At 42.3% G+C, this 24,895-nt stretch overlaps 1 protein-coding gene across 1 annotated transcript in view; it reads left to right on the forward strand.

The window, feature by feature from the left end:
* PKD1L3 (polycystin 1 like 3, transient receptor potential channel interacting) overlaps positions 1-24,895 on the forward strand; it is an 80,878-nt gene that overhangs the window by 38,204 nt on the left and 17,779 nt on the right. The window contains 10 exon segments of the mRNA XM_040443453.1: positions 3,300-3,356; positions 3,358-3,476; positions 4,003-4,013; positions 5,230-5,403; positions 6,022-6,239; positions 6,342-6,576; positions 13,163-13,262; positions 15,519-15,656; positions 16,608-16,754; positions 16,757-16,883. Coding sequence (XP_040299387.1) covers positions 3,300-3,356; positions 3,358-3,476; positions 4,003-4,013; positions 5,230-5,403; positions 6,022-6,239; positions 6,342-6,576; positions 13,163-13,262; positions 15,519-15,656; positions 16,608-16,754; positions 16,757-16,883 — 1,326 coding nt within the window.

Consider the following 24,895-nt stretch of genomic DNA (forward strand, 5'->3'; position numbering starts at 1 on the left):
CACCCACCATGGCAGGCAGCTATGAAGGTAAACAGTTGCCTCTGAGTATATTTTTAAAATTTTTGTTAATGTGTATTTATTTTTGAGAGAGACACACACACAGAACATGAACAGGAGAGGAGCAGAGAGAGGAGACACAGAATCCAAAGCAGGCTTCAGGCTCTGAGCTGTCAGCACAGAGCCCAACACAAGGCTCGAACTCAGGAACCGTGAGATCGTGACCTGAGCTGAAGTTGCCACTTAACCCACTGAGCCACCCACGTGCCCCGCCTCTGAGTATTTTTCACAGTGCCCTCAGGGGAAAAGTTTTTCGAAGCTAGTGAATACCCAGTCAGGTCAAGTAAGGACAGCCTTGCAAGTGGGGTTTTCCTGGGAACTACCAGACAGCTCAGATCATCACAGTTCTCTGGGAAGGAGACCTTAAAGGAGCTCCAGTCCTGTTCTGCCTTCTTTTTAGTGGCCCCTGGCTTTCTCTGTGATTAAAGGCTGTCAGGTCACCGTAGAGCTAGAGAAAGGGAGATGGGAACAGGGCAAGTGACAATGCCACAGAGATAACTGCTTTTACTGATACTCATTCATTTTTCATTTTTCTTTTTTTTTAGTTTTGTTTTTTATTTTTTAAAACTTACATCCGATTTAACATATTGTGAAACGATGATTTCAGGAGTAGATTCCTTAGTGCCCCTTACCCATTTAGCCCATCCCCCCTCCCACAACCCCTCTAGCAACCCTCAGTTTGTTTTCCATATTTATGAGTCTCTTCTGTTTTGTCCCCCTCCCTGTTTTTATTTTTGTTTCCTTCCCCTTATGTCCATCTGTTTTGTCTCTTAAAGCCCTCACATGAGTGAAGTCATATGATTTTTGTCTTTCTCTGACTAATTTCACTTAGCATAATACCCTCCAGTTCCATCCACGTAGTTGCAAATGGCAAGATTTCATTTTTTTCAATTGCCGAGTAATACTCCATTGTGTGTATATATACCACATCTTCTTTATCCATTCATCCATCGATGGACATTTGGGCTCTTTCCATACTTTGGCTATTGTGGATAGTGCTGCTATAAACATGAGGGTGCATGTGTCCCTTCAAAACAGCACACCTGTATCACGTGGATAAATGCCTAGTAGTACAATTGCTGGGTCATAGGGTAGTTCTATTTTTAGTTTTTTGAGGAACGTCCATACTGTTTTCCAGAGTGGCTCACCAGCTTGCATTGCCACCAACAATGCAAAAGAGATCCTCTTTCTCCGCATCCTTGCCAACATCTGTGGTTGCCTGAGTTGTTAATGTTCGCCATTCTGACAGCCATTTTAATGACTATATGTTTCAGTTATAAGATTTCTAATTAATTTTATTTCTGTTTCTCAGAATTTTTTATTCTTTTTAAGGGAATGCTATGCCTTGATTCATCTCTTTGAGCAACCTGAAATACTTAGTTTGAAGTCTTTGTCAGACTGTCCCATAAAATTAATTTCTTCAGGACTGAATTATTGATTGTTTTGGTTGCCTTTCTCTGCATTTGATTTCTTCCTGAGTTTAGGAATTTGGGATCATAAGTTTATTTGGGGGGGGGTATTGTTAAATTTCTTTCTCTATCCCTCATCCCTGACTAGTAGTCTTGTTGCTGTTTCCATGTAACTCTTCACATGGCTAGTCTAGAATTAGGCCTTATTATATTACAGTATTTTGTATCTCCTATTCCTCAGTGGAATTGACAAAACTAGGGCTCTTGCAGATTTTGTCTGGAACGAGTGGATTTCTTGGCTCAATTCCTGGTTATGGGGCTGTCCTTTTTCCGCCCACCTCCTTACCCATAAATTGGCAGTTTATTGTTCTGTAGTCTCCCTTCATGAGCTCCAGCCTGAATCTGGGCTCCAAGCAGTGAAGTTGGCTTCATTCTCCCTACCCCACCCTATGAAATACTTTCATTTCCAATTACCTTGGAAGAACCAAACTCCTGCCTGCATACTGCTTTCTTCTGGAGCCCAGAAATCTTCCCTGCTCATCTCCATGGTTTTTTTTCATTCCATTTCTCCTCCTCATAGATGTTTATCTTGTTTTGAAACCCTGCCAATATTTTTGGCTCTTCCTTTTTTTCTTTTAAATGTTTGTTTATTTATGTTGAGAGTGTGTGCATGCATGCAGAGAGAGGGAGAGGGAGAATCTGAGGCAGGCTCCACACTGTCAGTGAAGAGCCTGATGTGGGGCTGAATCCCACCACTGTGGGATCATGACCTGAGCTGAAATCAAGAGTCAGTCACGTAACCAACTGAGCTAACCAGGCGTGCCTTTGGTTATTTCTTTTTTTTTTTTTTTTTTTAGTTTTTTTTTTTTAACATTTATTTATTTTTGAGACAGATAGAGACAGAGCATGAGCAGGGGAGGGTCAGAGAGAGAGGGAGACACAGAATCCGAAACAGGCTCCAGGCTCTGAGCTGTCAGCCCAGAGCCCGATGCGGGGCTCGAACTCACGGACCGTGAGATCATGACCTGAGCCAAAGTTGGACGCCCAACCGACTGAGCCACCCAGGCGCCCCTGGTTATTTCTTTTTATGCCTTATTTATAGTTCGTCCACATTTGGAGAAGAGAAGGGGCTCAAACTATAAATTTACCAAACTATGTTGAGTGGAAGCCCAATGCAAACTTGTGAAGAGTAAAAGATTTATCAAAACTCTTAGACAGCTAAAAGAACCGTTGTTTTTTTTTTTTTAAGTTTATTTATTTTAAAGAGACAGAAAGCACAAGTTGGGGAGAGGCATAGACAGAGGGCAAGAGAGAGAATCCCAAACAGGCTCCTCACTGTCAGTGCAGAGCCCAATGCAGGGTTCGAACCCATAAACCATGAGATCATGACCTGAGCCAAAGTCAGACACTTAACACACTGAGCCACCCAGGCACCCCGCTCAGCACTTCTTGTTGGACTGTGCTCAGTTCTTTATATGCTCACCACAGTCCTGTGATCTGGAAAATATTATTAGCCCTTGTTTTATGGATCAGGAAACTGAGGTTTGGAGAAGTTAAATTAATTTTACTGAGATCGAGGGGACAATATGTTTCAGGTTTAAAAGAACTGTTTTTAATTTTAAACTCTCATACAATATAAATTAACCTTATCCTTGACAACCTTTTGTCCTAAAGCTACAAAAGAATCATGTTGCCATGAATTTGAAAGTCTTCATAGAGGTGTTGGATACTTGCCTAGTTGTTGGTGTAAGCGTGTTGCCGGGCAAACCGCCCCTTAGTCTAGGATGCTGTCGGAATGAAGTCTCACTTCTGTCCTTTTCTAATTTCTCTTAGACACCTGTTTTCCTCCATGATTGTAGGAAAGCTCACCCAGGATCATCTGTGGCTCAGAGAACCAGTTTACAAGAGTCCAGAGGCTCTCTTGCTGCATGACCTTGCTTCTGTGCGACATGGTCGTCAACGTCATGTTCTGGAGGAAAACTGGCACCACTGCCCAGAGAGATGAGCAAGGTATGGGTGGGCCCGATGTGTAGCCTTTGTAGTGTGTAATCCTCTTAAAGTACTGCACTCTTCTTGCTTGCAGGGTCAGAAACACAATCCTGATGTGCCTTTGTTTTTTCCTTCGCTACTCTAACACTTGAATACTCTTAACAGGTTTCCTCACGGTTCCCATTCATTAGTGAATGAAGCAGCCTTAGGAACATATTGGGATCTTTACTGCCATGAAGATGTCCTGTCCTTAGATAGTCATGGTTAAATTGCCAAACAGATGGCTAAAGCTAGGAGAGGAAGGAGTCTGAGATGATTTCAGCTCTTGAGGATACAGGTTGACGTGATGTTCTTCTTCCAATGGGTCCATTGCTATGACCTGGTCCCAACTGTTCATCAGCATCCAAACTGCTGTCTTCCTCTTCCCTGTCAGTCTCGTAATCGGGAGGCTCTTCCTGCTGATCTAGCCTCAGGAACCCCTGCCTCTTTTTCCTTCCGACCAGGCTTCCTGCCTCTCAGATGCTCCTTGTGAGCCTCTGTCTCACAGAGGTGACTGAAGTAAGCTTGGTATCTAACTGTATAGGTAGATGCTGGGCCCTGTTTCCCCATGTAGCAGGAAAGGCCAGCAGAGGGGATCTCCTGGAAGGCTCATGGGGTCCTATTAATCTTGATAGCTTTTCCCTAATTTCTGTCCTCTGGGCCACAATGCATCATGCCCCTTGTTTCTCCTCTTTTTTTTTTTTTAATGTTTATTTATTTTTGGAAGAGAGAGAGAGTGAGCGGGAGTTGGGGCATAGAGAGAGGGAGACACAGAATCTGAAGCAGGTTCTAGGCTCTGGGCTGTCAGTACAGAGCCCGATGCTGGACTTGAACTCACAAACTGCGAGATCATGACCTGAGCTGAAGTCGGACACTTAACCGACTGAGCCACCCAGGCACCCTTTTGTTTCTCCTCTTAATGGTGAAGTATTGTGAGGACAGGATGTGAATGCAGAAGGTACTATTCTGGAATTTTCATTTTTGATGTTTGAGCAAATGGTCCAATCTTTCATTCTGTATTCTCCTAAAACTAGTTTTATTTTCTTTTTTTAAATTTCTATTTTAGGGGAGCCTGCGTGACTCAGTCGGTTAAGTGTCCGACTTCAGCTCAGGTCATGATCTTGCCAATCGTGGGTTTGAACCCCATGTCAGGCTCTGTGCTGACAGGTCAGAGCCTGGAGCCTGCTTCAGATTCTGTGTTTCCCTCTCTCTCTGCCCCTCCCCTCTTCATGCTTTGTCTCTCTCTCAAAAATAAACAAACATTAAAAAAAGTTTTTAAATAATAAATTAATAAATGTTTATTTTGAGACAGTGTAAGTGGGGGAGGGGCAGAGGGGGGGAGGGAGAGACAGAGAGAGAGAGAGGGAGAGACATAGAGAGAGAGAGAGAGAGACCAAGAAAGAGAGAGAGAGAGAGACTGACTTTCAAGCAGGCTCCACACTCAGCATGGACCCCGACCCAGGACTTGATCTCACCACCATGAGATCATGACCTGAGCTGAAATCAAGAGTCGGACACTTAAACAACTAAGCTACCTAGGTGGTCCTCCTAAAATTAGTTTTGAAGCTACTGTGAGGTGACGTATTTCTGAAAAAGGAGAAAGAAAATGAAAAATGGAGGCTCTTCCCACTAAGTATTTGCCTCTCCTAGTCAAGGGACAACCTCACCATCTATAACCGCGACCAGTCCTGGGTGAATGTAAAACTGACTTTTCTCCTTTTGGTTCCATATTCAGGAATTAAAGGAGACTGTGGGATTCCTACTCTGGAGAAATATGTACCTACTCTAAGAGTTGGAACAACCTTTATGGAGTCCTTCCAACATTAACAAGCAGGTGAAGCTTTTACCCAGCCTCCTCTGTTCTCATGTAGCAGGTCACGGCTCTCATCAGCGGGCAGGACCCCATTGGGTAAACGGTAAACTTCCGCAGGTTTTAGTAACTGATCTGTTATCTACCTCCTCCCTTGCTTGCCTCTTGCTTATCCTTCCTACCTCTCAGCATGACCAACAGGCACGGTACAGCCTTCTGCTTGACCCAGCTTCCTTAGGCTTCCAGTAGAGCTTTTAAGAAAATAGATCTGGTGAAACAAAGTAAAGGATTAAGGAAGAGCCCACAAAAATGCCCTCAGACCCCCCCCCATATTCCATCTGCTTTGTTGGGGGCTCTTGAAACATGTCATTCTTTTTCTTCTGTTGGAATGGTGACATTATGTGATCTATGGATTCTTGAATATAATTGGGGCCTCCTGGGCACTTATCTAATATAGTTGTACATGTACTGTGGTTCTGGTGAAAAAGCCCAGTTAGGTTTAAATTTTTATTTACTTCTAGAGCAAAAGTTGTTTTTATTCTGGATCACAGTGTAGAATTTTAGAAATTGTTACCAGCTGGCCAGGATGATCAGAGAAGACAATACTGATTGTGGTCTAATCTCCAGTGACTGGGCAATTTAACCTCATCATCAACGAGTGAGATGCTAATCTCTACCAGTTAATTACTATCTCCCGAAGTCTCCCACTTGCTGAAGTGTGAACCTCGGCCTGTATTTTCAATGGTTCCTGAAGGCCAGCATCATTTCTGTCATTACCTGCTCAGAGTTCTGCAGAGGCTTCAATCTCACTTAAGCACACTGGGTCCCACTCAGGCTGACCGGCCTTGTGACATCCTAGATGCCACCAGTCAACTGCAAGAACTCCAGGAGCTCTTGGACATACATATTCTTCCAACAGAACAGGGGCCATTCAGGTAATAATGCACCACCCCGGCTTCTTTTATCACTTATAGTCTTCCTGTGCTTCTCTCTGAGCTGTGGGCTAGCAGGTTATTCTTTCAACTTCTGTTCTTAAGAGAGGCAACCAGTTCCCCCCTCCTGAGCCCGGAAGAAGGGAAGAAGCCCATCGTTAATGGCCTGCCCCGATGGTTGACTTGCATCTCCTGGCTCCCTCTCGGTGTCACTAGCCCAGCTGCAGCCTTTTTTACTGCATTTTATAGTCTGGAACTGAACAAAGACCAGGCCACCAACTGGGTTATTTCAGTGATATTATCAGTGCTTCAGAACATCTTCATCAGCCAGCTAGTAAAGGTATGTGAAAAATGGGTCATACTGGCATGGTAGGTGGGGGGGGGGGGGCCCCCCCCACGGGGCGGTACCCACTCTAGTTGCAGGTAGTTTGGAACAGTGAGACCCTTGGGTGTTAATTCAGAGTGCCTAATGTTTCTGCCAATTTGACCACACACACACACACACACACACACACACACACACACAGAAATAGGCAGAATGGGATTTGAGATATGAGTGAGGTAGTCACAGAAAAAACTAACCAGAACTGAGAGACCAGTAGAAACAGAGCAGAAAAGCATTGCCAAGTTAAAAAGGACAAGTAAAAAAATCAATCGGCATCAAACTACTTTTTAAAAAAGCAACAGAAAACTTAATTTTTAACAACTTTGGATTAAGGAAAATGTCAAGCCCCACAGAAATGTGTAGAGAATAGTATAACGAATTCTGCCGTTCTGTTAGCCAGCTTCAACCATTACTTCATTACCAGAACAAGTCAATCATCTATTTTGAAAAGAAAAATGCCTCACTTCATATCATCTTATCCATAAACATTTTAGTGTGTATATTTCTAAAAAAAAAAAAAAAGACTATTTTTTTGTTTTGTTTTTAAGGTTTTTGTTTTTTGAGAGAGAGACAGAGCATGAGCGAGGGAGGGGCATAGAGAGAGACACAGAATCCAAAGCAGGCTCCAGGTTCTGAGCTGTCAGCACAGAACCCAACATGGGACTCAAACCCATAAACCGTGACATCATGACCTGGGCGGAAGTCAGATGCTCAAGCAACTGAGCCACCCAGGCGGCCTTTAGGCCTCTTCTTTTAAAAACATAAATATAGGGGCGCCTGGGTGGCTCAGTCAGTTAGGCATCCGACTTTAGCTCAGGTCATGATCTCACGGTTTGTGAATTTGAGCCCTGAGTCGGGCTCTGCACTAACAGCTGATAGCTCATAGCCTGGAACCTGCTTTGGATTCTGTGTCTCTCTCTCTCTCTGCCCCTCCCCAACTTGCTCTCTCTCTCTCTCTCTCTCTCTCTCTCTCTCTCTCTCAAAAATAAACATTTAAAAAGAGTAAAAAAACAAATATAAAAACAATTATCACACTAATGTGTTAATATTTATACAATACAAATGTACTTTACACTATAAAAAGATTAAGATGGTTTTTATGTTGTGTATTTTAACGCTTTTTAAAAAAAAGCCAGGGTTCAGATTTTCCTAATTGTCTCATACATGTTTATTTTATAGTTATTTTGTTCAAATCAAGATTCAAATAAAATCCATGTGTTGCAATCAGCTGATACATCTTTTAAGTACTCTTTATGCTTAGTCTACAGGAGCTCCTCCCTTTCTCTTCCCATTGCCTCCATTCTTGCTATTTTTATCACAGTGTATTTGTTGAAAAAACTGTATGTTGTCCAGTAGAGTTCTAACATTCTGGATTTTGGTTACAGGATTGTTTCTGCTTTAAGAACCATAGAGGATGGGCCTGAGCTCCCACAACCAAACCTGGAGAACTCTTAAAACTCTTGACATTCAAGCCTCACTTCAGACCAATTAAAATTTTTTTTAATTTTTTAAAATTTATTTTTGAGAGAGACAGAGTGCAAGCAGGGGAGGGGCAGAGAGAGAGGGAGACACAGATTCTGAAGCAGGCACCAGGCTCTAAGCTGTCAGCACACAGCCCAGTGCAGGGCTCAAACCCACAAACTGTGAGATCATGACCTGAGCCGAATTCAGACATTCAACCGAGCCACCCACGCACCCTAGACCAATTAAATATTGGTCAAAAAACCAGACCAAGTAATGCCTAGAGATGGTTTCCAACGCCCAGCATGCTTAAACTTCCCAGGTGGTTCCAGTGTATAGCCCCATTTGAGACCCACGGATCCCAGGGTGAACAAGGAGTAGGTAGATCTTAATTAAAAACTGCTGGAGGAGACCAAAAATATAACAAGACCTCTTTAGGAGACTCCTTTGTATCAAACACACAGACAAAGGCTTTCAGGAAATGAAAAATGTGATTTACAAATTTTTAAAATTCACAAGTTGAATTGAAGGAGATGTCACTAATCACCAGGAAGTTTAAGTAAACCAAAATAATGCAAAACATGAAATACATATATAAAAATACTGAATAAGGGTGAACAGACTTATTTTTTTTCTTTTTTAAAATTAAATTCTAATTAGTTAACATGCAGTGCAATATTGGTTTCAGGAATAGAATTCAATGATTCATCACTTATATACAACACCCAGTGCTCATCACAAGTGCCCTCTTTAATACCCATCACCCATCTAGCCCATCGCCCACCCACCTCCCTCCCTCTGTCAACACGTCGTTTGTTCTCTATTGTTGAGTCTCTTGTGCTTTATTTCCCTCTTTTTTTCTTACCCCTCCTTCCCATATGTTTACCTGTTGTTCTTAATTCTAAATATCAGTGAAATCATGTGGTATTTGTCTTTCTCTGACTTAAATTTCACTTAGCATAGTTCATTCTAGCTCCATCCACATCATTGCAAATGGAAAGATCTCATTCTTTTTGATTGCCAAGTAATATTCCGTGGTATGTATATGTGTGTGTATATGTATATGTATACACATACACATACCTTATCCATTCATCAGTCAATGGATATTTGGACTCTCTCCATAGTTTGGCTATTGTTGCTAATGCTGCTATAAACATTGGGGTGCATGTACCCCTTTTAAATCTGTATTTTTGTATCCTTTGGATAAATACATAATAGTGCAATTGCTAGAACGTAAGGTAGTTCTATTTTTAGTTTCTTGAGGAACATACTCTTCTCCAGAGTGGCTGCACCAGTTTGCGTTCCCACCAACAGTGCAAGAGGGTTCCCCTTTTTCCTCATCCTTGCCAATACCTGTTGTTTCTTGCATTGTTAATGTTACCCATTCTGACAGGTATGAGGTGGTATCTCATTGTGGCTTTGATTTGTATTTCCCTGATGATAAGTGATGTTGAGCATCTTTTCATGTGTCTGTCAGCTATCTGGTGTCTTTGGAGAAGTGTCTGTTCATGTTTTCTGCCCATTTGTTAACTGTGTTATTTGGGTTTTTTTGGAGGGTGTTGAAGGGAGAAGAGACTTAGACTGTAGATCCAGGATACTTAACATGCAGGTGATAGGAATGATAATAAGTAAACAATCCACTCTTGCAAAGAAATATTTAATTTATATTAAAAGGCCTCAACTAGTTCCAGGCACAATCAATTGTAAAAGACGCACTGAAATGGAGAATAGCTCTGGAATGGAGCCCAGAATTCTGCATTCCTGACAATTTCCCAGGTGCTGCTGGTGCTGCTGGTTCATTGATCACACTTGGAGTAGTATCATTCTGTGTAACAGTTTCTGTGAAAAGTCAATATCATGAAAAAATTAATGATGGGGGAGTATTCTAGATCCTTTGACTAAATAAGACATTTTTAACATGGATAGGATATTATTCGAGGAAATTATTGATAATTTCCTTAAGTGTAATAATGATAGGAGAATGCCCTGGTTTTTAGGTGATACATACTTGCATACAGGTAGTCCTTGCTTTGTGCTGTTTCATAGTCTGTGAATTTTAGTTACATGGTTTAGTTAAATAACACCGGTGTCCCAGCAACACAGCTCAAATATCATTTACCATGGTCCTTGAACTGTGAGTGATTGCATAAAGTACTAACTGCTTGCTGTTAGCTCTTCAGTCCACAAATCACCACCTAAATAACAGCTGTACATCATGATCAGTGACTGTGTCACTTTTAAAGTATGTGGATGATTGGCCACCTATTATCTGGCTTAGGTACAGACAGCAAAGTGTGTAGTTGTGTTATCTCCTTGTCTTCCAATCACAAACCCCTGTGACATTTTACACACACAAAAAAAAGATAATCGGAAGAGGCAATTGACCCACAAAGATATAAGTAACAAAGAAAAGTGGAAATGCTGGAAGTGGCATTTAAATAGGTGTAATTGACAGGGGTGCCTGGGTGGTTCAGTCGGTTAAGCATCTGACTCTAGAATTTGACTTAGGTCATGATCTCACAGTTTGAGGGACTGAGCTCTGTGTCCAGCTCCTCGCTGAGCACGGAGGCTGTTTAGGATTCTCTCCCTCCCCCTCCTCCTCTCTCTCTCTCCCTCTTTCTTTCTCTCCCTCTCTCTCCCCCTCTCTCTCCCTCCCCAGCTCTTAGCTCTTGTACACACACTCTCTCTCAAAAAACAAAAACAAAAAAGCAAACAAACAAAAAACAACAACAACAAAGCAGGGGCACCTTGGTGGCTCAGTCAGTTGAGCTTCTGACTTTGGCTCAGGTCATGATCTTGCAACTTGTGGGTTCAAACCCTGCTTTGGGATTGCTTTTGTCAGCACAGAGCCAGAGCCTACTTTGGATCCTATGTCCCCCTCTCTCTGCCCCTCCCCAGCTTGTGCTCTCTTTCAAAAATAAACATTAAAATTTTTTTTCACCAAAAAGTGATTTTTCTCTATACAAAGTAAATATTTTTAAAAGCAAAAGAAATTTTATGATCACAATGGCCAAAAAATTTGTAAGAAGTTTATCTTCCCTGGAGTCAAATATATTAGAACAATAATATTCCAATTGGTTTTTAAAAAAATGGCAAAAACCTGATAATACATGGCGATGCCTCAACCCTTCACTGCTAGCGGAGGAAAATAAGGCAACACAGGGTAAAACCTTCAAATTCTGCATCCCTTTGCTAAATAAGTTTCATTTCTAAGGACCTATCCTGAGAAAATTCAAAGTAGTTTACTTTTAAAAATTGGCAACAAATTAAATGCCCCAAAATAGGGCACTGCTTAATGAATGTCTTAATATGAGGTAGCCATATCCATATAGTGGAATGCCAAACAACCATTAAAAATGTTAAAGAAAATGTAGTGACATGGAAAGCCAGTCCAGATATATTAAGACACAAGTGATTAAGGGATCTATTCCAAATTTAAATTTTTCTTAAAATCTCTAATTCTTCCTTTTTCCCAAATTTTTATAAAAAACGTTTATCACTTCAGTTAAAAAAGCTGAAGGGGTATGCCCAGGTGGCTCAGTCAGTTAAGCCTCCAACTTCAGCTCAGGTCATTGTCTCATGATTCATGAGATCTAGCCCCACATCAGGCTCTGTGCTGACAGCACAGGGCCTGTTTTGAATCCTGTTTTCCTGTCTCTCTGCCCCTCTACCGTGCTCGAGCTCGCTCTCTCTTTCTCTTTCTCAAAAATAAATAAAAAAATTTTTTTAAGTTGCAGGGGCGTGTTGGTGGAAAAGTATAAAAAGGAAGAAATGGAAGCAGGTGTATTAGATTAGTTATTGCTATCGCTACTGTGTTGAATTTGGTTGGACCTGTGGCCAAGTGAAGTTTCTACTTTTTCTCCCATCTAGTCCGGGGACCAGCCACTAGAGGGCCACCTGAGGTCTCCAGAGGAGACACACCCAGAATGGAGTGTCTAAAATCGGGTGTGTGGCGGGGCACCTGGGTGGCGCAGTCGGTTAAGTGTCCAACTTCAGCCAGGTCACGATCTCACGGTCCGGGAGTTTGAGCCCCGCGTCGGGCTCTGGGCTGATGGCCTGGAGCCTGTTTCTGATTCTGTGTCTCCCTCTCTCTTTGCCCCTCCCCCGTTCATGCTCTGTCTCTGTCCCAAAAATAAATAAAAACGTTGAAACAAAAATTAAAAAAATAAATAAATAAATAAAAAATAAAATCGGGTGTGTGGCAACAGGCTGGAAATAGCACCCTTGTCTTTATTCTCCTGAGGACTAGAGCGCTTTCTTCCCCTCCATGGAGATTAAAGGACAAGGTGGAGGGGGTATACTTATTACACATGTAACAGATACTTTTAAAGTCTTAGTTACAAGAGTCCATGCTTACTTTAGCAAAAGAGAGAGTTAATCGTTGGGATTTTTATCCCCAGGGGCATCTGGGTGGCTCAGTCGATTTAGAAGCCAACTTCAGCTCAGAACATGATTTCACAGTTTGTGAGTTTGAGCCTGGTTGGGTTCTCTGCTGTCAGTGCAGAGTCTGTTTTGGATCCTCTGTCCTCTTCTCTCTCTACCCCTCCCCCACTTATACTGTCTCTGTTTCTCTCAAATAAATAAACTTTAAAAAAGTTTTTTAAGAAGTGTAGCTTCTCCAGTCCAGCTCATTAGAGGTCTTCCAAAGACAGGTGGGTTTTGTTTGTTTGTTTAATTTAAGTAGGCTTCATGCCCAGCCTGGAGCCCAACATGGGGCTTGAACTCATGACCCTGAGATCAAGACCTGAGCTGAGATCAGGAGTCAGACACTTAACCAACTGAGCCACCCAGGCACTCCAAGAAAGATGTTCTTAAGTAACTTACACAGATCATCGCAAATCATCTGATAGTTAAACTTTCCTATCAAGCAGCTTACGGACTACAAGCAAAATTAGAAATGTTAACATTGTATTAACCAGGTCCCTGTGATTATGCAAAAATAATTATGAAACCACCTAATTTTTGGTTTTTCATGATAATAAAGGGTCAAATAATTGAAATGCATAGTCACCTTGGATCCTGTTCTGTCTGCTCCTTCTGTGATCTTCTCTGTTTCCCCTGTGATCTCTCTGTCTAGGCGATCGTCCTCACATTGTCCATCTCACTGATGCGGAACAGGATGCCGTGTCTTACCAAAGAGAAGGAACAACAAACAAGGAGGATCTTGGCACTCTTGGGTAATTTAAGTAGTTCTGAGTACCAACATCTGATTTTGCAGAGAGCAAATTGTATTGAAATACTGGACATCTAGCCACCTCACCGAGTCAGTCATCTATGTAGGGACCTTGTCTTTCCTTAGCTGGCTGCTCCTTCTCTGCTGCCCATGGAAAACCATTGTGTCACCACACTCATGTGCTCCTCCTGAGACCCTCTCGTGCTCTCTCAGTGCTGTGCCTCTTGTCCGGGTCCTGCATCTCCTTCCAAGTGTCTGTCTCACCCCTGAGCCCCAGAGGCTGTTTCCAGCTGCTCACCATCTTTATCTGGACACCTCTGATCAGACCTACCCCAATCCAGATTGCCTGGCCTGCAAACCCACTTCTTTACTCTTCTCCTTTCATTTCAGTACATGCCCACTCGCTAAAAATGTCAAAATAATCCTCAATTCTTACTCGTTACATTCAGTCACCACGCCTGAGGGAAACTACCCTCTAAAAACCTGATTGGAGCTGCTCCTGTTATGCAAATGAACCTCACAAACACAATGGTGAGTAAAAAAATTAACATAGTACTTTAATCATGGAAAACAGCACATATATACACTTGTGTGTATACATAGACATATCTATCTATATATATTTGTATACATATATAGGTCTATATATGTGTATACAGAGATCTATATAGACCTATATAGACCTATATAGATCTCTGTATACACATATACATACACATGTATGTGTGCATATATATTATATATATATATATATATGTATGTATGTATGTATGTATTTGTGTCTGTGAAGAAATGCATGGGAATGATAAACTCTAAAATTCAGCATTGGATTAGCTCTCTGAAGGAAAGGAATACTATCACAGACAAACACTAACCAACTTTATTAAGTAGTGGTAACTTATTTCTTAAGCTGAGTGGTAGATACATTACTAAGGGATAGGCACCCCATTCCTTATGAGATTTGTAGAAATTAATCTGGTTTCATACTGCCTTCCTAGGCCTCATTTCATTTCTCCATGCTCTGGAATTGTTGTTCCCTCTGCCTAAAAAGAACTTTTTCTTTTCTTGTCCTTGTCCATTTGGAGAATTGTATCTGACTCATCCTTCACAACAAATGTCAAGTTTCACCTCTATGACACCTTCTCTGACTTCCTCAGGGAGATTTATTTTCTCTTCCGTGACTCCCAAGCATTCGGTACAGACGTGCTAGCAAGTTTCATGTCCTATTCTGGCTCCTTCTCTCTCCATCTTGGTTTACATGTCTCTAGATACTTCTCACGGTGTGGTCCGCAGACAGCAGCTTTGGCATCTCCTGGAATTTTAGAAAATGCATAATCTTAGGCCTCACCCCAGGATCTGCATTTGAACCACATTCCCAGGCGGTTCCTGTGCACATTGAAATGTGAGGAACCCTGCTCTCCAACAGTGCTCCCCACGTGCGGTTCACGGACTAGCACTGCTTGTTTCTAGTCCAAGATGAAAACAGAAAGTGAGAGGAAGTATTTAGAAAGTTTTATAGCAATCGGGCAGACCAATTTTAGACATATTGAATCTAATTTTTTTTTAATTTTTTTTTAACGTTTATTTATTTTTGAGACAGACAGAGACAGAGCATGAACGGGGGAGGGTCAGAGAGAAGAAGACACAGAATCTGAAACAGGCTCCAGGCTCTGAGCTGTCAGCACAGAGCCCGATGCAGGGCTCGAACTCACGGACCGCGAGATCATGACCTGAGCCGAAGTCGGCTGCTTAACCGACTGAGCCACCCAGGCGCCCCTGAATCTAATTTTTAAAGTAGGACTTGGGGACACCTGGGTGGCTCAGTCAGTCAAGTGACTGACTCTTTATTTTGGCTCGGATCATGATCTCGAGGTTCGTGAGTTCGAGCCCCAAGTTGGGCTCTGCACTGTCAGCATGGAGCCTGCTTGCATTCTCTGTCTTCTCTCTCTCTACCCTTCCCCTCATCTCTCAAAATAAATAAACTTATAAAAAATGGGACTTGTATTTTACATGCTCCTGTTTTACTTCTTTATTCTAGCAATTCCTTGTTATTGTATTTTATCAAAGTATCTGTCCCCAGTGGACTGGAATTTTTCTTACATCCTTCATGATAGTTTGAGAAGTGCCACTGCTGTAGCTTTATTCTTTGTGTTTTCAGCATTTAAGAGGAGGTACTCATAGTAGAGTTTCAGCAAATGTTGATGAATAACTGCTTAATGAAATATAACTGTTTTTTGGGCTACATTTGAATTTTTGACAGCACAATGTTCACCATTACCTGGTTCGAGAGATAAGAATAACCCCGTCTATACAGCTCCAGCTTTCCACAGCCCGGGTAAGTGACCAGAAAGGACCTTGAAAGAGAAGAAACATTTCAAGCTGACGGGAGATATTTTGGGCATGGAAAGCAAACAGTAATGTGTTGATCCTGTAGCACAATTCCCAGCAAAGGGGGAGTGAGAAGTAAATGAAAATACAGGGGAGTGAGAAGCTGTCTTAAAATACTCCCCTTGAAAAAAATATGGACTCCAGGGAGTGTGGTAAATGGGCAGACGCCTGAACTTAGGAGTCATGAGAAGTCATTATGTGCTTGAATAAGCACCTTCCTCTGCCTACAGAGTAGAGTAACAACTTGATCTATATACTTCACAGGAGGAAAAATGAATATGCTTTCAAAAGTGGTTGTCCTCGGGGCGCCTGGGTGGCTCAGTCCGTTGGGCATCGGACTTCAGCTCAGGTCATCTCACAGTTTGAGTTCAAGCCCCATGTCAGGCCCTGTGCTGACAGCTCAGAGCCTGGAGTCTGCTTCGGATTCTGTGTCTCCCTCTCTTTCTGCCCCTCTCCTGCTCATGCTCGATCTCTGTGTCTCAAAAATAAATCGTTTAAAAAAAATGAAAAAAAAAAAAGTCGCTGTCCTCTAAGTACAGGGGAACTGGTTCAGCACATATCATGTTTGGGTTATCGCATTTCCTGGACCAAAGAAGACCAATTCTGTTTTTATCTGCCTTCCCTTTCTTGTGAACACAGTCCAGAGATAGCTAGAGAGAGAAAGGTTGGGGGCGGAGATGCATTTAGTTTTAAGAACTAAAATACAGCAATTTTTGTGTAGGATTTTGTGTATCTTATTTAAAGGAAGACTTCTGATGAGTGGCAGAGTAATTCTGGGAAGGAATATATAAATATTTGTAGATATGTATAGGCACCACCATGAGCCAAATACGTTGGCTCATCTGTTTTCAGTTGTTGGGTTGAATGAAATTGCCAAGGCTTGGGAACCATGAAGGAGAAGGTGTAGAGAATTTCTAAGTTAATCACTCAACTGTAATTTTTTTTTCCTATTCTTTCCTAGTACAAATCCTCTTCCTCATCTTGTTGATGACTGCGGTCTACTCAGCACAGAACTCCAGTAGGTTTTACCTCCATCAAGCTATTTGGAAGAGGTTTTCCCACCGTTTCTCAGAGATCAGACTTCTTAAGCATTTCTACCCACAGGCCAATCTCACCTTCCTAACCTTTATGGGGATTACAGAGGTATGGACACAGTCCTGGGGCCCCACTTCTGGGATGCTTCTTGTTCAAAATTTTCTACCAGTGACCAACACTTTGTCCTACCTTTCTGTCCTAAGTAAGCTGTATTTTGGAAATTGTTGGATTCATTTATCTCAGGATTGGTAGTTTCCTTTGGGCATTTGGAACACGGCCATGGTTCCTGGGGTGGCGGCAGGGAGAGCCCTAAAAGACACGTTCATCTCAGTAAAGGCTTTTTTGGGCCATTTAGGCAAGTGTTAACAGATGGCAACTCCTATGCCTTGCATGTTGATCCTTTCTAGTTCACTTCTGGATGGTGATACTTCTCGGTTCAGGGCATGTTTGCTTGCAGTCTGTTACTATGTGCGGAATGAAGTATTGACCAAATTAAAAGTGAATGGAACCCTGGGTGGCTGAGGCTAGTGCCATCATGGTAGGCGTGGTCCTCCTTCTGGACTCCGTGGCTCTGCAGTCTAGTGTCTTGGTCCAAAAGCACAGACTCAGAAGCAAGACTGACCAGGTTCACTTGTTAGCAGTGTATTCTTGGGTAAATTACTCAATCTCTTGGGCCCCAGTTTTTTACCTACATGATGGAGATACTCTTAGGACCTGCCCTGTAAGATTGATGCGAAGATTAAAAACTCAGTAGATGTAAATGCTTAGAAGAGTGTCTGACCCAGAGTATTTACTGGATGGGTGTTAGCTATTATTATTAACTGGGGCAGCTGGGGCTCTGGCTAATCTACTGGAACCACAAAGTGTACATGAGTTACCTAGACATGCTAAGGAAAAGCCCCAGCAATTGGTAGATGGAGACAGAGAAATAGAATTAAGTAGACCTGAGGTGAAAAGCACTAAAACTTGGCACTAACGTGGTTTATCTCTTCAACTACTAGCAAATCTTTACTTTCACTTTTATTTATCTATTTATTTTTTTAGCAATCTCTATACCCAGCTTGGGGCTTGAACTCACAACCCCAAGATCAAAAGTCGCATGGTCCTCCAACTGAGCCAGCCAGGCACCCCACAAATCTTTACTTTCAGGATTGATGTAGGCCAGTCCTGCTAGTCCAATTGTTTTCAGGAATATTGAAGCCCAAGCTATTCATGGCAGATAATCTGTTTCTTGCAAATACTTAATCTTCCTAAATAGCATGGTGCAGTGTTGAATCACATATAGGGAAGGATCTCTTTTTTTGGTAGGATTTAATTAAAAATCTTGTAGCAGTATGAGCTTGCCTTTTCTCTCTTGACTTTTCTTCCTGGGCTGAAAACAACTGATCAAAATTCTATCATAATTTCATGTACTTTTCATTTAAGAAACACAGAGTGAGAGGGGCCCCTGGGTATCTCAGTCAGCTGAGCATCCGACTTTGGCTCAGGTCATGATCTCACAGTTTGCGAGTTTGAGCCCCACATCGGGCTCTGTGCTGTGGGTGCAGAGTCTGTTCTGATCCTCTGTCTCCCTCTTTCTCTGTGTCCTTCCCCCTCTCATGCTCTCTGTGTCTGTCACTCTCAAAAATAAATAAACCTTAAAAAAAAAAAAAGAAATATAAAGTGAGACCATCTTTGAAGATTGTTAGCCCTCACCTTTCTCTTCTGTCTTCAGCCTCTCCCTGTCAGATTTCTCTCAATAATCTTTCATGTTAAAACAGGTTTTTTAAATAATTAAAACACATACATGGAGAAAACTCAAATGTGCCACAGGGTATATTGTGCAGCTCTCCTCTGTCCCCTAATCCTCGGAGACACAATGACATTCCCAATTTATTATATATTCTTTCGGAGGTAATCTGTGCATTTGCAAATATGTTTGGTAAGTGGTAGCCCACTTATAAACATTGCCACGAATTTTGTGTTTTTCTCTTAACAGTTCACCAGAGATTGTTTCATCAGTATACGTAAAGCCGCCCCTATGTTTTATTCATTTACTGTGTAGCATTCCTTTGGTCACATGTCTCATAATTTGTAAAACCAGCTCCCTATTGATAGACATTGAGATTTTTTTCAGTCTTTCATTGTTAATAATACTATTATTAATATCCTTTTGTGTACATAATTTCACACATGTACAAGTATATCTACAACATGAATATCTGGAAAAGATGTGGTAAAATGTGCATGCATTCTTTTTTTTTTTTTTCAACATTTATTTATTTTGGGGACAGAGAGAGACAGAGCATGAATGGGGGAGGGGCAGAGAGAGAGGGAGACCCAGAATCGGAAACAGGCTCCAGGCTCTGAGCCATCAGCCCAGAGCCCGACACGGGGCTCGAACTCCCGGACCGCGAGATCGTGACCTGGCTGAAGTCGGACGCTTAACCGACTGCGCCACCGAGGCGCCCCTGTGCATGCATTCTTAATTTAGAAAGATATTGCCAAAGGGTACCTGGATGGCTCAATTGAGTGACTTTTTTTTTTTTTTAATTTTTTTTTTCAACGTTTATTTATTTTTTTGGGACAGAGAGAGACAGAGCATGAATGGGCGAGGGGCAGAGAGAGAGGGAGACACAGAATCGGAAACAGGCTCCAGGCTCTGAGCCATCAGCCCAGAGCCCGACGCGGGGCTCGAACTCACAGACCGTGAGATCGTGACCCGGTTGAAGTCGGACGCTTAACCGACTGCGCCACCGAGGCGCCCCTGTGCATGCATTCTTAATTTAGAAAGATATTGCCAAAGGGTACCTGGGTGGCTCAATTGAGTGACTTTTTTTTTAATGTTTGTTTATTTCTGAGACAGACACAGAGCATGAGTGGGGGAGGGGCAAAGAGAGACACACACACACACACACACACACACACACACACACACACACAGAATCCAAAGCAGGCTCCAGGCTCCAAGCTGTCAGCACAGACCCCGACGCGGAGCTCGAACTCACAAACCGTGAGATCATGACCTGAGCCGAAGTCGGTCGCTCAACCGACTGAGCCACCCAGGCGCCCCCAGTGACTTTTTTTTTAAATGTCTCTATGTCTGTATTTGTATGCTCAATCTTTCCTCTAGCCTCCTGAACCTATGAGATACTTTTTTTTTTTTTTTTAGTTTGTTTATTTTGAGAGAGAGTGTGAGCAGAGGAGGGGCAGAGAGAGAGGGAGGGAGAGAGATTGGATCCCAAGCAGGCTCTGCACTATCAGTCGGACGCTTAACTGATTGAGCCATCCAGGCGCCCCAAGTGTCTGACTCTTGATTTCAGCTCAGGTCATGATCCCAGAGTCATAGGATTGAGCCCCACAATGGACTCTGCACAGAGCATGGAGCCTGCTTAAGACTGTCTCTCTCTCTTTCCTTCTCTCTCTCTCTCTTTTCCCCCCTCCTTCTGCCCCTCTCCCCTGCTCTCAAACTGTCTCTCTAAAATAAAAAAAAAAAGGTTATTGCCCCAGTCTTCTCCTTAATGTACCAGTTAACACTCCCATGAGCAATGTATGAGTCTGGCCACATCCCCAACAGTCCACTGAAAATTGGTGTTTTCAAACAATACCCATAGTTCTGAAATAGAAGAAAGGCTTTGCAAGTGCACTCATGAGAAAATGGAAGTCAAAACCAGAGTAAGGTACCATCTTCCACCTCTCATCTGGGCAGAATTTGCCTCTGCCCTTGCCCTGCTTCATTCCATCCTCCCATATTGTTTTCAAACATAAATCAGTATTATTCCCCTGTTCAAAACCTCCCAGTAGATTGCTATCATACTTAAAATCCCAAACCCTTTCCAGAGCTTACAGAGGCCTGCCCAGCCTGGCCCACAGCTACATCTCCACTCCTATGCCCACCCCTCCTCCACTGTCCTTCAGCCATGCACACTTCTGTGCCCTCCCACACACCAACCCTGTTCTCAACTCAGGGCCTTGGAACGTGCCGCTGCCCTGACAGATATTTGCATTGGGTGCTCCGAACGTTATTATGGTCTCTCTCACAAGCCACATCCTCAGAGAAACTTTCTCTAGTCATCCCTTGTAGACGAATAGTAGTGTTCCCTCCCCAGCCCCCTCTATCCCTCCTCCTACTTAATTTTTCTTCTTAGCACTATCATTACCTGAATACTGTTTGGTTCTTGTCTCTCTGTCTCCCTCCTCAAATGTGTGTTCTCTGTAGACAGGGACTCTCTTTCATCCAGTATGCTCCTGGCACCTAGAGCAGGACCTGCCATACGTGTGCACTCCATACATATCAGTTGAAGGAATGTATGAATGAACGAATGTCCTTTCCTAATCTCTGCCCAGTTTTCATTGGGCTGCTTGATTTTGTTAGACTGTTTGGATATATGGGAATTTTTTGTTGGTGTTTATTTTTTTTATTTTATTTTTTTATTTAAAAAAAATTTTTTTTAACGTTTATTTATTTTTGAGACAGAGAGAGCCACAGCATGAACGGGGGAGGGGCAAAGAGAGAGGGAGACACAGAATCGGAAGCAGGCTCCAGGCTCTGAGCCATTAGCCCAGAACCTGACGCAGGGCTCGAACTCGCGGATCGCGAGATCGTGACCTGAGCTGAAGTCGGACGCTTAACCGACTGTGCAACCCAGGCGCCCCTGTTGGTGTTTATTTTGAGAGAGAATGACTGAAGGAAAGAGACAGAATCCCAAGCAGGCTCTGTGCTATCAGTGTGGAGCCTGAGATGCGTTTCAAACCCATGAACCGTGAAATCACAACCTGAGCTGAAATCAAGAGTTGCATGCTTAACCGACTGAGTCACCCAGGTGCCCCGGGGGGGATCTTTTTATATATTAAGAGCTTATAGGGGCGCCTGGGTGGCTCAGTCTGTTAAGCGTCTGACTTTGGCTCAGGTCGTGATCTTAGAGTTCATGGGTTTGAGCACCGCATCAAGCTCTTTGTTCAGCACAGAGCCCATTTTAGATCCCCTGTCCCCCTCTCTCTGCCCCTCCCCTGCTTGCTCTCTCTGTCTGTCTGTCTCTCTCTCTCTCTCTCCAAATAAATCAATAAATAGCGAGCTTATATGGTTGTAGATCTAAATTTAGATTTTTATATAGAGGGGCGCCTGGGTGGCTCAGTCAGTTAAGCAGCTGACTTCAGCTCAGGTCATGATCTCGCGGTCCGTGAGTTCGAGCCCCGCTTCGGGCTCTGTGCTGACAGCTCAGAGCCTGGAGCCTGTTCCGGGTTCTGTGTCTCCCTTTCTCTGACCCTCCCCCGTTCATGCTCTGTCTCTCTCTGTCTCAAAAATAAATAAACGTTAAAAAAAATTTTTTTTAATAGATATTTATATAGATAGAAACTATGAACTTACAAAGATTAATTCAGGGAACTGATATCTGTATGATGTTCTCTTCACACTCCTATCTCCCTGGGAGTATGGTATGCCTTTCCGCCCTCATCTTCCATGGATCCCTCATTAATAGTCCAAATCTCTTGTTAGGTTTATTTTATCTTTGTGTAGCTATTATGAGTGAGATATTTTATCTGTCTTTACCATTTAAGTAAATATTGTTTGGATGTATGAAGGCTGTTGATTTCTGTATATTAGCACTCAACCACCTTGTTGAGTTCTCTTTTTTCTTTATTTTAAAATATTCCAGTTAGTTAACATGTAAGGTTATATTAGTTTCACGTATATGATACAGTGATTCCACAATTCCATACATTATCCGGTGGCTCTCCATTATCTTTTTATAAGTAGTAGTTTTTCGTTGATTCTTTTTCCCCAGCTTTACTGAGTTATAATTGACAAGTAAATTTATATGTGTCCAAGGTACAATGTGATGTTTTGATATATGAATACATTGTAAAATATTTACCACAGTCAAGCTAATTAACATATTCATCATATCGCAAAGTTACGTGTTTTGCATTTTTTTTTTTAGATTTTATTTTTTTTAAGTTTATTTATTTATTTATTTTGAGAGAGAGAGACAGTGAGTGGAGAAGGGACAGAGATAGAGGAGGGGAGAGAATTCCAAGCAGGCTCTGCACTGTCAGTGGGGAGCCTAACAGGGGCTTGAAGTCAGGAACCTGTGAGATCATGACCTGACCCAAAACCAAGAGTTGGATGCTTAACCAACTAAGCCACTCACGTGCCTCTGAGATTTTTTTTAAGTAATCCCTGTATTCAGCGTGGGGCTCAAACCCACAACCCCAAGATCAAGAGTCACATGCTCTGACTGGGCCCGCCAGGTGCCCCAATTTTGGTTTTGGTATGCTAAGAACACATAAAGATGTATTCTCTTAGCAACTTTCAAGTATACAATATAGTACTATTAACTATAATGATTATGCAGTACATGAGATCTCCAAAATTATTCATTAAAAAAAATTTTTTTTAACGTTTATTTATTTTTGAGACAGAGAGAGACAGAGCATGAACAGAGGAGGGTGAGAGAGAGAGGGAGACACAGAATCTGAAACAGGCTCCAGGCTCTGAGCTGTCAGCACAGAGCCCGATGCGGGGCTTGAACTCACGAACTGCGAGATCATGACCTGAGCCGAAGTCGGACGCTTAACTGACTGAGCCACCCAGGCGCCCCCAAAATTCTTCATTTTAAATAAAACTGAAAGTTTGTACACTTTGGCCAATAGCTCCCCATTTTCCCTTCCCTCTCCCCAGCACCTGCTAACCATCATTTTACTCTCTGGTCTATGCATTTGACGTTTTTAGATTCCACATGTAAGTGAAATCATACAGTATTTATCTTTTTCTGTGTGGCTTATTCTGCCTTGCATAGTGTCCTCCATATTCACCATGTGGTAGCAAATAATAAGATTTTCTTTGCGTGTGTCACATTTTCTTTATACAGTAACCCACTGACATACACCTAGATTGTTTCCATATCTTGGCTATTATGAATAATGCTGCAATGAACATGGGAGTGCAAATATCTCTCCAAGAGATTAACTTCATTTCCTTTCAATATATACCCAGGAGTGAGGTTGCTGGATCACATGGTAGTTCTGTTTTTAATTTTTTAAGGAACCCCATGCTGTTTTCATAATGATGGCACCAATTTCCATTCCCAGCAGCCTTGCACAGAGTTCCCTTCTTCACACCTTCACCAACGCTCAGTATCTCATCTTCTAGATAAAAGCCCATCATGAGGTCCCTGAGTGGCTCAATTGGTTAAGCATCTGACTCTTGATCTCAGCTCAGGTCTTGAACTCAGGGTTGTAAGTTCAAGCCCTGCATTGGGCTCTGCACTGGGAGTGGAGCCTACTTACAAAAAAAAAAAACAAAAAAAAAACACAACATCTGAATAGGTCTGAGGTGATACTTCATTGTGGTTTTGGTTAGTGATTTTTACATATACTGTTAGCCACTTTTCTTCTTGATAAAAATGTATATTCAAGTCCTTTGCCCATTTAAAAAAATTTTTTAATGTTTATTTTTGTGTGATCAAGAGAGAGCACAAGCAGGGGAGGAGCAGGGGGCAGCAGGACAGAGGATCTGAAGTAGGCTCCACGCTGACAGCAGAGAGACCCATGTGGGGCTTGATCTCACAAACTACAAGATCATGACCTGAGCCAAAGTCAAATGCTTAACTGGATGCTTAACTGACTGAGCCACCCAGGTGCCCCTGACCAGTTTTTAATCAGTCATTTAAGTTTGTTTGTTTGGTATTTAGTTGTATGAGTTCCTTGTGTATTATGGTTATTGACCCCTTACCAGATACATAATTTGCAAAGATTTCCTCCCATTTCATCGTGGTTTGGTGGTTTCCTTCACTGTGCAGGAACTTTTTAGTTTGTTGTAGTCCCTCTTGATTTTGTTTTGTTTTGTTTTTGCTTTTGATGTCCTAGTCAAAGAATGGCCAAGACCTGCATCAAGGAGCTTTGCCCCTGTTTTCTTCTAGGAGTTTACAGTTTCAGGTCTCAGAGTTAAGTTGGTAATACTTTTGGGTTAAGTTGGTAATACTTTTGGAATGGATTGTTGTATGTGGCATAAGAAAAGGGTCCGGTTTCATTCTTTGGCATATAGATACCCAGTATTTCCAGAACCATTTGTTGAAGAGACCATCTTTTCCCTATTGTCTTTACTTGGCACACTTGTCATAGATTCATTGGCTGTATGTGCATGAGGTGATTCTGGGCTCTCTGTTCAGTTCCATCATTCTGTGTCTGTTTTATGTCAGTACCACACGATTTTGATTGCTATAGCTTTTATTT

This window comes from Herpailurus yagouaroundi, unplaced genomic scaffold (genome assembly GCF_014898765.1).
Source record: "Herpailurus yagouaroundi ecotype Mexico unplaced genomic scaffold, PumYag 190, whole genome shotgun sequence".
Taxonomy (NCBI): Eukaryota; Metazoa; Chordata; class Mammalia; order Carnivora; family Felidae; genus Herpailurus; species Herpailurus yagouaroundi.